This window comes from Crotalus tigris, unplaced genomic scaffold, assembly GCF_016545835.1.
Source record: "Crotalus tigris isolate CLP2741 ecotype Arizona unplaced genomic scaffold, ASM1654583v1 scf7180000017592.2434428, whole genome shotgun sequence".
Taxonomy (NCBI): domain Eukaryota; kingdom Metazoa; phylum Chordata; class Lepidosauria; order Squamata; family Viperidae; genus Crotalus; species Crotalus tigris.
The window spans coordinates 1533383-1555151 of NW_024096498.1; the positions used below are offsets into that span (position 1 = coordinate 1533383).

A 21769-nucleotide genomic window follows, 5' to 3' on the forward strand; every position below is an offset into this window, starting at 1 on the left:
TAGTAGGTCTTCAGCAATTATATCTTATATTTATTTATAATGTTGGATGTTTCAGGTACTATTTTCCTTTAAATGTAGATTTGCAGATTGACGTTTCTGGTTTATGAACCTTATATATTACTGTTGGGGGCATACTGTCAGCCATATGTTTAGTCTGAATTTGGCATTTTATCCACCTATGAAGTCCTTCCCAGGACAGATATTGTTGGATGATATTAAAGGTATTGTTGCAAGATATAAACTGTTCAAAGTAAACTGCTTTTTGCAACTGATTGATGAGGATTTTGTCAATGCTGTTGATGTTCAAGTGGTGCTCCAGAGATTTTGAGATTATACCCAGGCTGCTTATTACTACTGGCACTATATTTGCTTTCTTTTGTCATTCTACTTCTATTTGCAGGTCTTTGTATATTATGATCTTTCTTCAGTTCTTTTTTGTATATCTGTTGTCTCCAGCAATTGCAACGTCTACTATCCAGATGTTTTGTCTGTTATTGATATTTTTTAAATGTGGGATGTTATGTGGCAGGTGTTTATGCATTTGAATTTTAAAATCCGAGACCATTTTAACTTCATTTTCTGTGATTTTATCTGTTTTGTGATCCCACCAATTCTTACTTACAGGCAAATGGCATTTCTTGCAGAACTTCTAATATACTACTGTTGTTATTTTATCATGCCGTGGTTTGTAGTCAATCTGTGCAGTCTTCTTGCAGCAGCTAAATGGTCCACTGTTTCTTCAGCTTCTTTGCAAAAGCAACACTTGGTGTTTATTGCTGTCTTCTCAATTTTGGCTTTGTATGCATTTGTTTTTAAGGCTTGGTCTTGTGCTGCTGTAATTAGGTCCTCAGTTTCTTTCTTCAACTTCCTGCTCTTAGCTATTACCAGACCTTATTGTTATCTGCTTTGTCTGCTATTTTTTTATGTACTAGCCCTGTAATGTTTTACCTTCCATGTCTCTTTTCTAGTCTTCATTTGGTCTTTCTTTAGGCCAGTTTGGTCTCTCTAGTACTCAGTAATCCTTCCTCATATATTAGCTTCAACATATCTTCTTCACTGCACTTCAGATATTCTCCTAGTGCCCTTTTTTCTTCTTCAACTGCCTGATGTACTTGCAAAATTCTACACCTACCTGTTTTCCTTTGTAAGTGGAGTCTATCAACATCACTGCATGGATAAAGGTCATGATTCATTGTCATCATTTTTTCTAATCTTCCCATCTACAGTTTTTACTTCTATATGAGTCCAGTCTACTATTCCAGCTGTGTATCTAATTACTGGAGTTGCCAAGTTCCTCCACTGAGTTTGGACTTTAAGATCTTTACTCTTATTCTGTATTCACTTCTAATGTTCTTGTTAAAGTGCTTCTAACCTTTGGTGTGTTTGATATTGTAAGCTTGAAGAATGCCAGGATCCTTGAAGGATCTTCATCCAGACTCTTGATGTTATTTCTAAAAGGAATTTTGATTCCTTCAGTTTTCATTACTTTCTCCCTATTGATCCTCACTTAATAATGACAACAGAGAGTTCTGGGACTGCCATTGATAAGCAATGCAGTCATATGATGTCATGTTTTATAACTGCATTGCTTTGTGATAAAAGTTCTGGTTCCAGTTGATTTTGTACATTTGCCAACTGACAAAGAAATGATCAGTCTATAGTTTTAATGGTAGATTTATTTTAATAGTGAGAGACAGAATAACAACCAAAAAAATCCAGAAAAATGCATTTCAAATAAGTTATAAATTGATTTGCATTTTAATGAGTGAAATAAGTATTTGATCCCCTATCAATCAGAAAGATTTCTGGCTCCCAGAACACTCTTAAAGAAAGTGTTCCTAATCTCAGCTTGTTACCTGTATAAAAGACAATCAATCAGATTCCAAACTCTCCACCATGGCCAAGACCAAAGAGCTGTCCAAGGATGTCAGGGACAAGACTGAAAACCTACACAGGGCTGGGATGGGCTACAAGACTATCACCAAGCAGCTTGGTGCGAAGGTGACTACAGTTGGTGCAATTATTCGCAAATGGAAGAAACACAAAATAACTGTCAATCTCCCTCGGTCTGGGGTTTCATGCAAGATCTCACCTCGTGGAGTTTCAGTGATCATGAGAATGGTGAGGAATCAGCCCAGAACTACACGAGAGGATCTTGACAATGATCTCAAGGCAGCTTGAACCATAGTCACCAAGAAAACAATTGGTAACACATTATCCCGTAAAGGACTGAAATCCTGCAGCACCCGCAAGGTCAGCTTGCTCAAGAAAGCATGTGTACAAGCCTATCTGAAGTTTGCCAATGAACATCTGAATGATTCAGAGGAGAACTGGGTGAAAGTGTTATAATCATATGAGACCAAAATTGAGCTCTTTGGCATCAACTCAACTCGCTGTGTTTGGAGGAGGAGGAATGCTGCCTATGACCCTAAGAACACCATCCCCACCGTCAAACATGGAGGTGGAAACATTATGCTTTGGGGGTGTTTTTCTGCTAAGCGGACAGGACAACTTCACCGCATCAAAGGGACGATGGATGGGGCCATGTTCCGTCAAATCTTGGGTGATTTGACAGCTTATTCCCTTAGCCAGGGCATTGAAAATGGGTCATGGATGACCCAAAACACACAGCCAAAGCAACAAAGGAATGGCTCAAGAAGAAACACATTAAGGTCCTGGAGTGGCCTACCCAGTCTCCAGACCTTAATTCCATAGAAAATCTGTGGAGGGAGCTGAAGGTTTGAGCTGCCAAACGTCAGCTTCAAAACTTTAATGACTTGGAGAGGATATGCAAAGAGGAATGGACAATATCCCTCCTGAGATGTGTGCAAACCTGGTGGCCAACTACAAGAAACGTCTAAACTCTGGTTGCCAACAAGGATTTTGCCACTAAGTAATGTTTTGTGAAAGGGTCAAATACTTATTTCACTCATTAAAATGCAAATCAATGTTAACACTGTTAATATAGGATATTATTGCTTTGACAAAATATATAGAACCGTCTAGTATTTTTAGAGTTAATTCAGATGACAGAGAAAGGGAGGAGATTTATAAGGAAAGCCCGGGGAAAAGGAATAGAAGTGAATCTTTGCCCTCTGGGTTAATTGGAAGATGTGACTTATGACCTAAAATAAGGGAGGGGTTTAGCAAGAAAAGCTAGATGCAAGCAAGAGAAATTCAGATTCTGGCATCCGTCCATCTGAAGTGCCATCAATCTGTTACACTGTTAATAAAAGCTTTTAGGATAAACATTGCCTGGAAGTTCTTTGAAGTGTTTCATTAGTCGGAACCATGACAATTAATTTATAACTTTATTGAAATGCGTTTTTCTGGATTTTTTTGTTGTTATTCTGTTTCACTGTTAAAATAAACCTACCATTAAAATTACAGAGTGATCATTTGTTTGTCAGTTGGCAAATGTACAAAATCAGCAGAGGATCAAATAATTTCCCCCCTCACTGTATATCTAATATTCGTGCCTTCTGTTTTTCCCACACCAACCTTGTGAGAAGGTTGGGCTGAGAGAGAGAATAACTGGCCCAAATTATTAGTAAAATACACAAACTGGCCCAAGTATTAGTAAAATACTCAAACACATAAAACACTGTGTGTAAAGTGGATCTTTAAAAAAAAATGTTTTAATTCTAACCAATTTCAATCAGTTAATAGTATATTTTAGGAATATACTAAATGTTTATATATATTTAATAAATATATTAAATGTTTTTAGATAGAAAGTCTGTTTTCTCTAGATTTGAATGGCAATAGCAATAGCACATTTCTTTTCCTCTATCCCTCCACAGAATCTTGGGAAATGATTGATGGATATTTTTCTCTCTCATGCATAATATTGTATTTAATTTATGCCTACCTCCGCTTGATTTACGAAAGTACTTTTACTATGTAGTCTATTTTAGTTTTCTCCCTCAGCAGTATCTATTAGGAGAGGGAAAGCAAGAAAAAAATGCATGGAATAAAATGACACAAAATGGGCCATATTAAGAATGTTTTGAGGGCCTGGCACAAAATTTGAAATGTCTTGAGTGTTCCATTGGCTTAAAATGCTCAAACCTTTTCTATGTTTTATATCATACGTATAAGGAGAAATTAAAACAAACCCCTGTTCCTTTTAATATATTTTTTTACTTTAAAGCCACAAAAATAGGATGGTAGTTCAGGCTGAGTGCTATTACCTACCCTACAAGAAGATCGACAATAGGATTTTTTTAAAAAAAATATATTTTTCAAAATTGTCTTATGAAATAATAGAACTGAATTAAAACAATTAATTGTAATATAATCTAGCACAAACTATTTTGAGCCCAGCAGGAAGCAAACAATTTATATTACTTCAGTAAAACTCATAAACAACAAGCAGTAAAAAAACAAATGAAGCCAAGACATTTTTTATGGCTATAGAGATGGGAGAAGCTTCTTCTTAATATACCTGAATATATTTAACAGTTTTTGTTTTGGGAACTAGACTGTAACCAATAAGAAGCAACAGCAATAACCATGCAAAATGACTTCATAATAGCTCTTGATAAACTATAATGAAATCAATATATTTCGTTGTGGGCAAGATCTTTGTAGTCAAAGTAGTCTCTCAGCTCCAATATGGTGTCCAAGCCTGACATTTAGAAACATTGACATTCTTGAAGCCATTTGATTTAAGTTTCCTAGCGCTATCTTTGCAGTCTCACGATGCATTAAACCATTGCACTTCGTTAGACACAGGCTTGGTTTTCTTTCATGCTGGAGCTTAATACCACCTTTTTAATTTTTGCCTAAAGTTATCTTTTCTAGGTTGGTTCTTGTTCCAAAGGGTGATTAGCAAACTTCCTTCTGTAGGACTTTTTTCTGGAGATGCTTTGCTCATTAGGTTTTGATAATACTGGAAATATTGTTAAATAGCACTTGGGGAATATTGATATTCAATTTAAATCTGGTTCCCACTCTTGTAGTGTGTGTGACCTTTTCAAAATAGGTTGATGCCAACCTTTCATTTATTACAGTGCTGAAATTCCATTGGCTTTCACTTTGGCCACATTTGTTGTTGTATCTTAGATTTTTATCTTGCCTTGTACTGTCCTGTTCTCCAGCCCTGGAGATAGAGAATCCACCAATGGGTTTAGACTGTATTTCTGCCCAATCAGATCAAGTCAGCCAAAGTTGCCACGCCCGTCCTGGATCATAGAGATCCCAGTCTTGACTTGATCTCGCCCAGGACAGACGTGCAAATTTGGCTTTTAGGTAGGTATAGTCTCTATTGGTGGATTTTCCATTTCCCCAGTTTGCTGAGCTGTGCTGTTTTCAGCACAGAATTTGGCTTCCTATTAACAATTTGGTCTCCATTCAGGAACATCCTAAATTTCCCTTTTAAATTCCTGACTCGGGGGGGGGGGGAGACAGAAACTGAGTTTCCAAAGAAGGGGCTCCTTCCTTACCCCTCTTCTCCCCACCCTGACAAACAGATCTCCCTCAAGTCCCTAATTACGTTTGCTTCACCTGTGGACTAATGGCTGTTAGTCCCCAGCTGATATTGGCTCGTTCTCATTTCTACCGGAGCTTGCGGCTGCAGCTCCGGTGACTGGTTATGAGCGTTGGTTGGGGAGGTTTTTTTACGACGCGCCCAGGATTTCTCTAGAGAATCCCACGTGTCTCACCTTTTTTTGGAGCTGTGGCTGCAGCTCCGCCGTCACTTTAAGCTCGTCGCTTCCCTTTTGCCTCCCTTAGTTTTGGGGCCTGCGATTGCCCCTTTCACAGCCGGAGGCACGTCGCACGCCAAACAGTCACCGCTGATCAGCTTTAGGCGGCCGAGCGGAGGGACGGAACACTCAGCTTCTTGTTTCCTTACTAATTAGCCAGTTTGGGGCGCAGATTTTTTTTCCCCGAATAAGGGAGTGCTCGTTCTGCGCCAATGTCTTTTTGAAGCCCCCCAGACCGAGGCAGGCATAGCTGCCTCCTCCACGCGCGGCGCCATCTTGGGCCAGGTGGCTCTGACTCTTGCCGATTCCGATCCATTTTATAGGGGGAATACTGGAGGAAGGGGCTCCTTCCTCCTTATTTTCTGACATTCTTCCTTGTTTACTGGAGAGGGGGTTTTTCCATTGGGGGACTGGGACAGGCAGTCTGGAGAGAGCAAATTCTCGGTCCCACCATCGTCAAGCAGGCCGCCATTTTGGGGGCAGCCGCTGTCTTGTTAGCCAGATAGGCCCATTTTTACTCTGAGGCCTGATACCTCCAGGTGCACCTAGCCCCTTCAGGGCACAGTTTGTGATCTTATCTTGGGTTCAACTGAGCTCTATTTAACCAAGATCGGTCAAACAGAAAAGACTAATGAACGAAGCAACCATTACAGGTCTCCATAACTATCAGGCCCTCTCCCCTTTACACATCATTGTTATTGATCTCTTTTGGCCTGGTGTCTTTGGCCCCTTCTTGCTCATACCAGACTCATTGTGATTCTGAGCTTACTAAATTACCAACAATTTTATCTGGATTCCAGGCGTCCCCTATCATATACCTGTTCTTATCCACAACAGCCCTAACTGGATTCCAGGCGCCCCCGTCGTGCATCTGTCCTTATCCACGCAACAGCTATAGCTAGATTCCAGGCGTCCCTTATAGTGCGCCTGTCCTTATCCAGTGTACAATACTCTCTGGATACCAGGGGTCCCCTATCGTGCTCCTGTGCTATCAAAGAATGGAGGTTTCTTTGCCTTCCACAAAGGGTGTTTTGCCATCTTTATCGGCTACAATGAATCCTACTTCTTCTAGTCTGGAGGGCACTGACAGGACTGCAGCCAAAACCAAGGCCAGATCAACTGCCAAGACCTCCAAGAGAGCTGAAAAGCAGGCCAGCCGGAGACACCAAGCTCTAGAAAAGGAATTTTCAAAGGCACAGAAAATAGCCAGGTTAGAGACTTCTCAAGCCAAAGGGTCGACTTTTGACCTACCCCTGGGGCCCCCAACCTCTACCCTGGGGATATGGTCGATGGGAGAACCTTTACATTCCCTGGCACAGTGTGGGATGGGGGGAGTTCTCCCCATTTCCCAACCCACTGCTACACAGGCCCATCATGGGACCCCCAAGGCTAACTTCACCCCTACTGCAGCCGGGCTTCGGCCAAGTGAGCCTGTTCCCCTCCCCACGGAGGACCGTCTAGCCTTGCTGATTGCGCAAGCAGTAGACCGCGCTCTTGAGATCAGAGCGCATGCTCCTAGGACAACAGCTGTTGCTCACCCTCCTATTCATCAACCGGTTCCTGAAACCTATTACGCTCCTTCTTCCCCATCTGGGTCCAACTGTTCTGAGGGCTCATCCTTTCGCAAACATGACATTGATCAGGGGATTCCAATGTCTGAGGAGGAGGAGCCTCCTTCTGAAGCGCCTTCATTTAGTGGCCTCTTCAGCCCTTCCTTCTTTGTCCCTTTACTTGGCAAGGCCACATCCGCGGCACATCTCAGGCCTGATCCTTCCTCAGCAACAACCACTGTTTCCCCATATTCGGATGTGGATCCAAACTTCACCGAACCAGTGGCAGCTCAACACCGTATTCCATGTCCTCCCATGTTCCTGAATGTGGTCCGAAAACAGTGGACATCTCTGGCCTCACTTCCCCTCCTGGGTAATACTGACAAAAAGCTATATAACGTGACCAAGGATCTGGAGGAGGCCCTGGAAGTGCCCGCAGTGGATGAGCCATTAGGGCCTCTAGTATCACCCACCGTCATTCCCGGTAATTTCTCTGAGGCTCTCAAGGCTGAGGACCATAAATACGAACTCGCAGGACGCACCAAGCGGCTGCATGGGCTATTAGGGTGGCCACCTCCGCATCTTTCTTTAACAGATCTGCCCTTCGCTGGCTCAGGCAGTTCCAGGCCCGTATTCCAGAGGAGGATATCCAGATTTTCCTCCATGGCTATGGCTTCCAGCGTCACTGGTCGCCATATGCTTTGGTTGAAGCACTGGCATGCTGATGCCAAGTCTAAGTGGCTTCTGTCGGCAGCACCATATCAGGGAGGTAAACTGTCTGGGGACTCTTTGAATCCTTATCTCACTGAAAATAAGGACAAGCGCAAGGTACTTAATCATCTCCTTAAGAAATCGGACAAACGGTCCAAGTCTTACCCAAGAAGACAATCCTTTCGTGCAGGGGCTAGGTACAACTACACCCAACCTTTTCATCCCTTCCTGGCCAGGCAGGACAGACAGGATAGACAGTCTGACAGATGGTCAGACCCAGACAGCAATCTCAGGGCAAGCGGCCCTTTTGGGGGAATGGCCAACCATTCCTTCACTCCAGGTGACTCTCCAGCGGTCCCTCCCATAGGGGACAGACTCTCTCTCTTTGCCCACTAGTGGGAGGCCACCACCACAGATGCATGGGTACTCAACACCATACATCACGGCCTGTCCCTGGAGTTCATCTCCAAACCCCCAAATTGATTTCTCTCTTGCCCATACCCCCGAAATCAAACAAAGAAAAGACTAATGAACGAAGCCGTTCAATATCTACTAAACATACGGGCCATAGAATCGGTGCCGGCAGAGCAGAGGGGTCGGGGATTTTATTCCATCCTCTTTGTCGTCCCCAAGGCGTCAGGGGGATGGAGAGCCATTTTAGATCTCAAAGACTTGAATTATCATCTTGCATACCGCAAATTCAAGATGCAAACGGTCCATTCCATCTTGGGAAGCGTAAGAAAAGGGGATTTCCTGACGTCTATCGACCTCACGGAAGCATACCTTCATATCCCCATCTCTCTTACCCACTGCCAGTTTCTAAGATTCGTACACAAGGGGTGTCACTTCCAATACAGGGCACTATCATTTGGCTTCTCATCAGCTCCCAGGGTATTTACCAAGATCCTGGCGGTTCTAGCAGCTCACTTAAGGATGGTACCAGTCAGAGTCCAATGTTACCTGGACGACATATTAATCCAGTCATCCCCAGTTCGCCATGGTGGACCTCGAACTGGTGGTAAAGCTGCTCCAGGATCATAGGTTCTCGGTAAACTTCCCCAAGAATCATATGGTTCTGACAACAAGGCTGTTACACCTGGGGGCCATCATAGACACGGTGGAGTGCCGGGTCTACTTATCACAGGAACGCCGGGACAGCATAAGGGAGTCTCTCTCCAATTACGCAGGGGTTGAACAGTAATGTTGGTCAGTCTCTCCCAATGGTTAGGGAAGATTATCTCGGCCATAGCGATCGTTCCATGGGCCAGGCTCACTCCAGGGAACTGCAGTGGTTCTTGCTCCCCTTCCAGAGGCAGAACCTCAGTGCCTCCCAATGAAGGGTGAGACTCCCACCTCGAGTATCGCACTCCCTCACGTGGTGGCTATCACCTGCCATGCTCGTTGGCTCGTGCTAACGACTGACGCCAGCCTGTTCGGCTGGGGAGCGCACATTCGCTCACAGTGAGCACAGGGCCGTTGGTCTCGCTCAGACCTTCGGCACAACATAAATTGGCTGGAGCTCCAGGCCATACATCTAGCCCTCCACCATTTCCACAGCCTGGTGGCAAGGTATCACGTATTGGTCCTCACAGACAACGTGGCTGCCAAGGCTCATGTAAACCAACAAGGGGGCACCCGATCTCGGACTCTATTGACCAAAGCTCTTCTACTGGGCTTCTGGGCAGAACACAATCTGGCTTCCATGAAGGCCGATCACATTTCAGGGAAGGCAAATACTCAGGCCAACCTCCTGAGCAGGGCAACGGTAGATCACTCGGAATGGCGCCTCCACTCGATCTTCAGAGAAATCTCTCACTGTTTCGGCCTATTGTTTCTGGACCTCTTTGCATCCCCGACCAATGCCCAGTTGCCTCGATTCTTCTTCCGGTTCCCATCTCCAGGGGCAGAACAAACGGATGCTCTTCAGAGCCCATGGCCGGAGGGTCTGCTTTATGCCTTCCCTCCCCTTCTTCTCCCCCCAGCGGTAATCCACAAGCTTCTTCGGGAGTGAGTGAAGATACTCCTAGTGGCCCCTTACTGGCTAAGGAGGCCTTGGTTTGCCCATCTGATGAGTCTCACCCTTGGAGATCCATGGAGGATTCCTCCGGACCGGGTCTCGCTCAGCCAGGGAACCCCCAATAGCTCCAGTTAGCTGTCTGGCACTTGAGCGCTCAATCTTGTCACGGGAGCGTTGCTCTCCATGGGTCATTACGGTAATCCAGGCTTCCCGTCGCCCTTCGACAAACCATATTTATGAGGCCACGTGGAAGAACTTTCACTCCTAGTGCTCGGGTCAACACTTGTCACTCCTGGAACTCACGTTTCCCCATATCCTGGACTACTTGGGAGCTACCACTGGTTCTTCGGGCTCTGACCAAGTCACCTTTTGAGCCCCTAAAAATGTGCGACGTTCGCTACAAGGTGGCATTCTTGGTGGCGATCACGTCGACGCGACATATTTCCGAATTGGCAGCACTCTCTATCGGGATGATCTGTGCATTTTCCACCAGGATTGAGTGGTCCTTCGCCTCGACCCTACTTCCCTTCCAAAGGTCAATTCCCTCTTCCACAGAGCCCAGGAAATAATGCTCCTGGATTTTTGTCCTAACCCATTGCATGATCAGGAATGGCAATGGCATCTACTGGAAGTCCGCAGAGCACTCCGGTACTATATTTCACAGACAGCAGCGTTCTGCAAATCAGAGGCCCTCTTTGTCTCCTTCGATCCTTACTCCAGGGGTCGGAAGGTTTCCTCTTCCACAATTGGCAGGTGGATTAGCGCGTGCATTGCGGGGGTGTACCAAGCTGAGTCATTGCCAGTTCCTCGACGGGTTACAGCCCACTCTACATGGAGTGCAGCTACTTCCGTGGCCTGGGCCACTCAGGGTCGATTGAGGACGTCTGTAGAGCGGCCACATGGTCCTCACCATCTCCTTTCATACGGCATTACAAGGTCGATAGGTTTGCCTCGGTGGAGGCCTCCTTCGGTAGGAGGGTTCTCCAACAGGTTGTACATCAAAGTGCCACACCGGACCGGTCTACTTCCCACCCTCAGGAACAGTAGGCTTTGGTATGTCCCATTGGTGGATTCTCCATCTCCAGTGCTGAAGAAGGGGCATTGTCTTACCTGAACACCTTTTCTCAGCACGGAGATGGAGAATCCGCTCCCACCCTTGTAGGTCATTTGGGTCTAGGGCTAGTCTTAGTTTAGTGAGCCACAACGTCTTGTTGTCAGTCAATGGCTATCTTCGCGTCAAGATTGGGATCTCTATGGTCCAGGACGGGCGTGGCAACTTTGGCTGACTTGATCTGATTGGGCAGGAATACAGTCTAAACCCATTGGTGGATTCTCCATCTCCGTGCTGAGAAACCGTTCAGGTAAGACAACACCCCTTTGGGTGATACAAAATGTCCCCCTTCATCAATTTATACATATTTGGGGGAATATGGGTCAGTGGAATCTTTGAGCCATTTGCTGTTTTGTTGTTTGGTCTGTAAGAGAGAACTTGAATTTTTTTTTAAACAAACATATTTTGTTGATTTGTGTGTCTTTTGTTGAACTTGTTAATATGAATTTTACAAAATTAAATCTTGAGCCATGCCTCCATCAGTACTATTAGATGAGGTTGGCTGTAAAGTATATTCCTTGGAAAGGAAAGACCATTCATTCATTCCATTCGTTCATTCAATCAATCAATCGTTCATTCATTCATTGTTATTCATAGAACTCCACTAAATTTCCCCTTTAGTTTTATGTTGCATATTGAAGTCTGAAAACTTTTCTAGAAATAATAAATTCTTGCTGAGTCTCTCATTCAAATTTTTTATTTCCAAAATTGCCTTCTGGGGGAAAACATGAAAATCTGCACCCCGCCTTAGTTCAATAACATTTAAATCCATTCATTCAGATGGTAACACTTAAAGCTATCCTTCATATACTGTGTGCCAAGGACTTGTTCTGAATATCAAATTTTGTGTGGTAACAGGCCTTAAAAATGAACTTGTCCATTTTGCTATAATTATTTCATTGGACTGGCTCATATTTATCAAACAGATATACCCTAACATAAACATTTTGCTCCATCAGATCTCTTGCTGAAATTATTCTGGTTTCTGGAAAAAAAAAACCTTGTGTATGGATATCTCATTTCTGAAAATCTGCAAAGCAAAACTATTATATCTATGTGATCTATGTATCTGCCTAGGTTGGATTATGCCATTTTTGCACTTACTATATCTTAGTCATGTGATAGCTATAACTTTAACAATTCTACTCTCAAGATTCCTTATCTGGATGGTGTATTTCTTATTGCATTTCTTCACTGAGGTCCAAAGTATTATGAGACTGGCTCAATATTTTACTGTTCCTTTACTTTTTTTTTCTCTTCCTACTCACCAATTTCCCAGTACCTGATTTTGTTTTCTTTTAATTTGTATATTTGTCACTTTTTATTTGTTTGTTTATGTTGAAATAAACCATTATTTAGTTTTTTTTTCTTTTTCTTTCATAAAACATTTTAATGTCAGTTAAGCTACCAGTTCCTCCAGGTTGTTTGACTTTGCTTTTTCCTGTATAGGTTTGTATTCATTGAAAAAGTTTAAACTTATGGTGACTATGATCTATCCATCTTTAAAGCTATTTTCTTAGTGTCTTTTGCTCAATACACTATATTGGTAGCTATTTGTGCCACAAACTGATCACTATTCTTGTATTTTTGCCAATGATAAGGACCTGATGTGATCTCATTTATCAAAACCATTTCAGATTCCATGAAATCCTTATGTATTCCCAACTTTCTTCCAATCTGTGGAACAATTTCTACCCTCAATCGATAGCTGCCATGTTAGCAAATTCTTTCCTTGTTATAAAAGCTCAGCTCATTCCCTGATGGCCTAACTCTCCTACATTTCTAGGAAAGCATGTCCACTGTGTCTTGAAATGATATTGTCTGTTCAGTAACCCAAGGGTCCCCAACCTGTGGGCTGCAGGGTGCAAAAATGGGATACCATGCCATGGGGCGCAAAAAGGATCCCACCACCACGCTGCGGGACACAAAAATGGGACGCTGCTGTGACTTGGGCTGCAAAAATAGGATGCTGCCACACCGTTGGGTGCAAAAATGGGATGCTACCGTGCCTCGGGACGTGAAAACTGGATGCCATGCTGCGGGATGCAAAAAGGGGGTGCTACCGTGCTGCAGAGTGCAAAAATGGGCTGCCATTGTGCACCTCGGGTGTGAAAACGGGGTGCTGCGGGATGCAAAAGTGCAAAAAATGCCACTGCGCCTCAGGTGAAAAAATGGGACCGCTGTGTTGCGAGGTGCAAAAATGCCCCTCCCTTTCCCTCTGGTCCATCAACCAAGAAAGGTTGGTGACCTCTGCAATAACCTGAGGAATCTACTACCTTAGTTTGCTGTATGTGCTTCAAAAATTACTAAACAATCTCAGTTTTTTTGTGGGAGCATTTTGGGAAGAAATGTAAAATGATCAAGATTTTAAGCTATATTCATTTTTTATTAATTTCTTTGAAGACACCTGATTTATTTCTCAGGATCGCTAATTTGCAAAGACTTTGCCTTTTTTGCAATTATTTTTGTCTTATTTAGAAAAGTAATCATAAACATTGGAAAATAAAGGAAATATTAGGAATGCTATCTCTGGTTTTTTTTTAAATAAAAAATAAATAGTATGAAGACATTTCAAATAGGACAACTGAGGATTTATTTTTCTTGGCCATCTTTACCTTTCTTTATATGAGCGATCCTCTTAAGCAGTGGTTCTCAACCTTTTTAATGCCGCGACCCCCAACAGGTCGTAAGTCGAGGACTACTCAACTGGTGCAGCACCGTTTGCAGAATGGGACTTTTGGCGGGCTCAGCAGGGCAGAGACAGCCTGGATAATTCCTATTGGCTTTTGAAAGCCAATAGAATTAGACTAAATAAATAATAAAAGGGAGTAGCACAGCTAAGGAAAAGGGGAAAAATGGCAGACTGTGTTGTTTGGCGACCCCCGTGAAATGGTCGTTCGACCCCAAAAGGGGTCCCGACCCACAGGTTGAGAACCACTGCTCTTAAGGAACACTGGACAGCTTATCACAACACTAAAACCAATAAGTAAAACAGTAATGCAAAAGGAAAAAGAGTAAAAGAATAAAACAAAAAACCTGAGCTTGAATCATCCCTTTGGGATGCCCCATAGCAGGCCAGCTGCCCTCCTTCCATACGTTCTATCTGTACAATCCTATCCCACCACCTACTAAAAAGCTAGATCTTCTGAAAGGGAGGGTGTTTCAAAGTTTAGAGCAGCCATGGAAAAGGTACAAAAGGTTCTGATAGATGAAACCAGTAAAAACTTCAAGGCAAGAATTTTTCCTTAAAGAACATTTTATTAGGAAACAAAGTATCGGCACTTAAATAGTTGAACCCAAAACTGAGTTTCCCTCCCCCCCCCAGATTCAAAGTAGCAGGTTGCAATTCCTACCCCACAAATGCTGTCATAAATCACATTCCCCAATTAACACAAGCATGTCACCCGCCCACCAAAACCTTATCAGACCATATCCTTGAGTTCCCACCTTTCTACATTGTTATGGCTAGCTAAACCCTCAAGCATTTTCCCCATCCCCTCTTCTACATCTGAACTCTAAAAGAATATAAAAGGCAGGTTAGAAGCAAAAGTAAAAATGGCTACTGATTCTCAGTTGTCAGAGCGATGACATCCATTGTCACAGCGTTGACAGTACATTTCCACTAGATGGCAAAATTTCAGGAAGAGGATCTGGAGCATGCCCACCCTATCTGATCTTGTGGGATAGGCAGATAGGGAGAGGCGGTCTTAGCAAATGAATGGTGTATACTGTGCTTTCCGTGGTGATTATGTCAGACAGCATGTTCATTTATATTGTGAAAAATCACATGGCATGTAACCGAGATTTTGTATTCACAGCGGGACTATTCTTTGTTTGCATGGTTATAACATGATATGCAATCTGTGTGTCTGTACTGACTTTGTGTATAACATGTCTTGTGATTTATGCACGCTGCACTAATCTCTATTATCTGTCCCCTCTTTATTCAGAGCATGCTGTCACGGTCCTTTAATTCCAATTATGCTCCAGTTAGCAACTTTTACTATGGCAGCTCTAGGGATCTGCATGGCAGCCAGGGCAATGTTGCTTTAAGTGTTGCAGATGGAAGAAGTTCTGGTGTACCTGTTCTTCGTGTGAGTACATTCCTAATAAAATGCTTGTTGAAAAAAAAATTGGAAATGTCTTGCAATTGCATTTTTGCAATTTGTGAAATCTTTATCATGTTTGATTTTATTCATTACTGTAATGATTAAAAAAGGTAATGATTTAAGAATAATGAAAGAATCCACCTGTCCCCTTAAATAGGACTGCATTTCCTGCTCTGAGCCAAACAGCAGACCATCTTCTGATTTTACAAATACTCATCGGCATGTTTTATTCTGTGGGATAGTTTATGTATGGAATGAGTTTATTTATTGCATTGGTAGATGACTTAAAAGATTTTTATGAAATATAAACATACAGGGAGTCCTCAGGTTATAACAGTAAATGAGCCCAGAATTTCCATCATGAAGTGATGCAGTCATAAGGCACAATGTCACAGGATCACATAGCTTAGTCATGATAATTCCAGTTGCCATTGTTAACCAAATCCTATCCAGTTGTAAGGATTTACCCTGACTCAAGCCATTCCCAGCTTTGTCCCAGTCCCACTTCCACTTCCACTACCCAAACCTACCTAGCTCTCCCCATCTCTGCCCTTTGGCTACCCTGCTACAAATGGTTTTGCCACCCTCCAGCTGATCTTCTCTTATCTTCTTTCTCCCACTGCTGTCAAGGTTCACCCCCCTAGCCCTTTGTAAGGCAGCTGCCTTCTTCATAAGGCCAATGTGTCCTTGTCCAGATTTCAAGTTTGTGAGCCTTCCAAATTGGATAAGAGCATGAACAGCCTCAGGAAGAAAGCTTGGCCTGGCTAAGAGCTGCCTTGCAAAAGTCCAGGCACACTTGTGAAGGTTAGCCAGAGGCACCACACACAGTGGAACACAAAGTGGCTGGGCTGGCAGAAGCGAAGTGTGGGGCAGCTAAAGAGCAGAGATGAGAGAAGATATGGGTGGGGGGAGGTGAAGTTACCTATAGTCATAAGTACACCGACATTTTGATCACATGACAACAAGAGCACTGCAATAACTGTAACTTATAGGACCAGGCATAACTACCATTTGTTCAGCACCACTATAATTTTAAACATAAATAGATAGCCTCTTACTTTGAATTTCTTAACTGATTCAACTTTATTCCAAGTTGATCAAGCATTCCGAATTGTAAGGTTTTTTTTTGGGGGGGGGGCATTTCAAAACAAAAATCTTTTTTTATGCAGATAAATATATTTCTTTACATATTCATGTTTAAAAGTAGTAATAGAGCTTAATTTATAAATTTACTTATTCCACAGATTAAAGTATATATAATAAAGATTTTGCTATTTTTCATTTTTCTTGATTATTCTCATCTACACTACATCTTTACAAGATTCCCTTAAATCTGCTCTTGGTGGTTGGGGACATTGTGGACCAAAGCTGCAGACCATATAACAAAGAAGTTCTGTTACATTAATAGAAATTCTCTTGTAATAGTGGATGTACTCTAGTATGATTAAAGTTGAACCTACTTTCCTGTCATGTGTTCGTGTAATTGATCTAATCAGATTTGTTCATATTGATCAGATATGAATGTGACTATCTTTTATGCTTCCTTCTTTCCATTAGTAGTCTATTTTTAAGTCTGGATTGCACAGCACTTTAAAAATACGGCTTTTTGAGTAAAAAAAATCCAGTTCTCACTCTAGTCCTCCATCACACTGACTACGCAGACTTTTGATTTCTATTGGCATATTTTCTCTTTCTCCCATTTTTGGCACTAGTATAATTTTTAGACATACTATGGTCCTATGTATATATCCATGTCGACTTGCATCATGTCCACTTCTATAGTTTCTTTCATTTTTCAACTTTTTGCTGTCTAATTCAAGGGCAAAACTAACTATGAACTTCCGTAATTTGATAAAACCATATTCTTCCTGTGTATAGCTTTGGTCTTTAATTTGGTTTCCTATATTACTTCCCTGGGGAAAATAAATGTGTTAGATCCACAGTTCAAGATCTTTCCTTTTACTTTAAACTGAAGCACCAAGTGCAGCAGTCATTGAATAGCATGTCCAATTGTCGACAGTCATGCTATACTTCAATTCCTAAGAGAAAATAAATAGCAAAGCTACTATTAAGAGGTATGTATACAAACTAAATGACATAATTTGTAAGGCAAAATAAAGGAATAAACTTGTGAACAGCATGAAAGAGGGCTAACTCGCTTTGGTATATAGCAGAAATGTTTACATGCTTTTATTTGTAATTTTCAGCATCCCCAAACATCCAATCCAGTAGAGGAGGATGTGTTCATTTCTGGACAGCAGAATTATTCAACTGCCACTCTTAGTCTGAAAGAGGCTGTTCCAGATACCATTAAAAAACTTCCTGTGCAGGTAATAAACTATAAGATTCATTAATCATATGTGACTGTAATGTAGTAATAGTAATTGGTATTGTTTAAATGTTAATTTTACATATATGACCTTTAGCGTCATGTGCTTTATCCTCGTCTCTTCCTCTGCTGTTGCTGCCAGTAGCAGATTGAAAAATTGTTCCTCTCTTTTCAGTTAAACATCATTCTTTTCAATAAAATATAAAATTGTTACCTTTGTAACAATGAAGTAGATACTCAGTGCTCATGAGGACTAACAAATAATAATAGTAGTAATAGCTGCCTATCACAGGATCTTGGGAAAGACTCGATAGGTGAATAAAAATGCCAAATCCAGTCTAAACATTTGGCTGACTGTGTGATGAACCATAATAATAACCCTCAAACAAAAACATCTGCCTATCCCAGGTTCTTGCAAGAGATTTGATAGGTGGATAAGAATCCCAAGTGTCGTCAAAATATCTGGCCAACTGAACCATAATAATAATAATATGTACCTGGGCATTAGCACTTAGTGTCTATTTGTACTGGAATGTCCACGGTATGCATTACCTCCCTGCCTCCCCTTACTTACTTAATCATTAAAGTAATTCGACTTTTAAACAATGTTGTGAAATGGTGAAGTATTTCATTATAATTAGGGCTCCAGTTATGTCATATGAAGTTGAAAAGACAGACTAGCAGTCAAAAGTAGGACTAGAAGTAATGAAACATTGGACTGCTTTTGTTCTAGCTGCGGAAAGTGACCCATCTGTGAAAAGGACAGGGCCAGTGTAAATTAATGCCAAGGGATTTGCAGGAACTGATCTGAGGAAGAAAGTACAGGCTGGATATTGTTTAAAAAAGAAAAGTATATGACCATAGCACTCCTGCTATTCTTCATCTACAGTGGAGGTTTAGTGCTATTCGGATAGTTATCAATTGATAAGGGAACCAGGAGGGCAGATTTGATACATTCTTTGGTTTGTGGCAGCCAGAGCAAATTTAAATCAGAGCAATCAGAGCAAAGTCTGTCTCAGTGCAAAGAAAATTAATCACAGCTTATTTTTTAAGGTAAGTTGTACATGGATAAGAGACCTGCTGCCAGTATTGCACCAGCTATAAGTAATAACATTTTTAAGGACATTAGCATTAAACTAAATATCAGAGATATATGATGAGCCTAAGCAGTATTGTATGAGATATAGTGTAAATTGATGTGGAGGAAATAAAGGAATGACAGCCAGCTAGAGTTCCTAGAAATGCTGGCTAAAAAGAATTAAGTCAACAGTTGGACAAGTAAAAGGTCAAGAAAAAAAAATAATAGCATAGGAAATTTACATAACAAAAACTGATGATGAAAAATGTTGTCCATTAACGCTAAACTGAGTAATATAATCAATGAGGGACTTTTTTATTTAGTTATTTATTATTTATTATTAGATTTTTATTACACCTTTATTATTTAACTCAAGCATGAGGTGGGTTAGGCTGTAATATAGTTCCACCTTAGGTATGATTGCCAGCTGGATGACTTTAGGCTAGTCATCCAGCTGGCTATCATACCTAAGGTGGAACTATATTACAAAATACTGTACGCGTAGACTTTTATCCAAATGCAAAGCCTTCATTATGAAGTTTATTCTTCAAGGGATTTAGAGAAATATTTGAGATAATAAGACCAATAATATCAGGTCCAACAAAATCCAATCAAGACTTATCCTTTATTTGCTTTTATCCAATGGATAAAATCTTACCAAACTAAAGGTGTAACACTCTACCCTAGCAGATCTCTCTCTCTCTCTCTCTCTCTCTCTCTCTCTCTCTCTCTCTCTCTCTCTCTCTCTCTCTCTATCTCTATCTATCTATCTATCTATCTATCTATCTATCTATCTATCTATCTATCTATCTATCTATCTATCTATCTATCTATCTATCTATTTCGATAGATAGATAGATAGATAGATAGATAGATAGATAGATAGATAGATAGATAGATAGATAGATAGATAGATTGATTCTAGGATGTGGTTACCCTGAATCTCTTTCCCCCTCCCACATCCAGCTCTCTGCTCTAACTATTGTCATGTAAAAAAATCAGTATTTTTGTAATAACCCATTGAATTAAGGTCAGTAAGAATTCAATTTACTTTAATCGATTGGAGCTGATTATGTTACTATATATCTTTTTTAGAAGTTGATAGATAGAAGGAACTCCTATGTATCTAGATAATGTTGTACTGCAATTTCTAGCATTTATCCTTTAACCATCATAGCTGAGGCTGCTGAGAATGTTCAACTTCCACATATATTCTGTCTCAATGAAAGGCATGAACATATTTACAAATTCTTGAGCTTGTTGACTTTATACCAAGATTGTGACTATATCCCTGATTTAGAGAAACTTGGTTTTATTCTTGTCAAATCCCTTCACCATCTGTAACTTTTCTGCTTTCTTTATAGTGTTTATATTCATTTAGTATAGTTTTTGTCAACATTGCTTATTCAACCAGATCTTCTATTAAAAAGTGCCCTAGGAGTTAATATCTAGGTGATTGTCACTTCATTTTCTCTGGAAATGAAACATATCTGAGAGATATGGGACCATGAAATACATTAGCAAGTTCTCAAATATTTTATAAGTCATATTAGACTTTGACTATCAATAAGAACAATTCCAAATGAAAGTGAATAGATTTGCCATTTAGAAGTCAGAAAGAAAGTATATTGTATGTTAAAAATACAATGTTTGTTTTTTTGTATGTGTATATGACTGTGTATAAATAGAACAGCTAAGTAAATCAATATATTCTTGCTGGTGTAAATATTCATTTAGAGGTGTTTCATTTATTCAGATACCTTTGATGAATGGGCAGATGGGTCATTCTCCAAGACCTCAGCCAAACTATAGTCAAATCCATCATGCTGGACCTCAAACTTCGGTGGCAAGACACCCTTCCAGAGAACAACTGATTGATTATCTGATGCTTAAAGTTGCCCATCAACCTCCCTATAGTCAGCCTCAAGGTCCAACTAGACAATGCCATGAGGTATCAAAGCAAGAAGTAAGGGAGACATTTCTATTTTATGGATCAGTTAATAGATTATGGATTTCATTCCCATAATTAAGCACTGAAAATTATATTTAATTGTGATTTTGTTTTGCTGTTTTCTTCCACTGTGGCCTCTTTCAAAAATGGCTTTATTATCACAATACTATTTTATTTTCATAGGCATTACTTAGGAATTTTAGATACATTTTATTTATTTTAAAGAGCTAACTTTTGACTTAAAAGTTCCCTTCAGTGTAGTTTACAAAAGCAATATAAACAATATATAAATAAACAATAAATAAACAAAACAACTGTAAAATAAATAAAACGACTGTAAAAATAATAATATCTCTAACATGTTCAAGATAATTGGATTGATTATCTTCATTTTCACAGGATTGAATATGTAAGTAGCCTGCTTTTAAATATTATGTTTTATATTTTAGATTCGAGTAAGAATTGAAAAAGATCCAGAACTTGGATTTAGTATATCAGGAGGAATTGGGGGTAGAGGAAACCCCTTTAGACCAGATGATGATGTGAGTATTAATTAAAAATACTTTCTTTAAATGAATATTTATCCTTTATCCATTGAGGCACTGTTTACCATTTGAAAAAATGGAAACTACAAATATTACAAATATACTGATAAATTTGTACATCAGTATTGAATATTTTGTTTGCCAATGCTTTTTATGCATTATTTATACATTGTTTATAAATCTTTCATAAAAATCTGAAAATTTTATATAATTAAACATCATTTTGTACCATATTCCAAATCATGAGTACTTTCTACCAATCTGTTTCTTTCCTGCTTTCATTTCTTAACTGGTGAGTTGTAACTCTTCACATATACACCGAATCTTGAGTCTGTAGGCATGTCCTCATTGGTTGGCTTGTTTCTGTAGTTTATTTGCTATTCAGTTTCTGAAGATTTGTGGGTGACAGGTAACATTTAGTTGTTTTTGGTTTAAAGTGGAAATTATTTTTTTTCTCAAGATGCCATTCAATATTTTTACATCTGTATAATGAATATAAAAGATAATAATTAATATATTTAAAATGTGAATTTTAATTTCCTACATCAATTTCAATATCACTAATTTGTGTGCAAATTTATTTTTCATCAACCTTTTATAATATGAACTTTTCAGAATGTTTTCAAATTGTCAGGATTAAAATAATAAAATGAAGATGTT

At 40.4% G+C, this 21769-nt stretch overlaps 1 protein-coding gene across 4 annotated transcripts in view; it reads left to right on the plus strand.

Moving 5' to 3' along the window:
• ERBIN (erbb2 interacting protein) overlaps window positions 1-21769 on the plus strand; it is a 95841-nt gene that overhangs the window by 68283 nt on the left and 5789 nt on the right. For 3 of the 4 annotated variants that reach the window (XM_039365121.1, XM_039365112.1, XM_039365102.1), the window contains 4 exons: window positions 15048-15191; window positions 17414-17536; window positions 20370-20579; window positions 21014-21106. In XM_039365121.1, coding sequence (XP_039221055.1) covers window positions 15048-15191; window positions 17414-17536; window positions 20370-20579; window positions 21014-21106 — 570 coding nt within the window. The remainder of the gene's footprint in view (window positions 1-15047; window positions 15192-17413; window positions 17537-20369; window positions 20580-21013; window positions 21107-21769) is intronic. The other variant, XM_039365130.1, reaches the window with a different exon arrangement.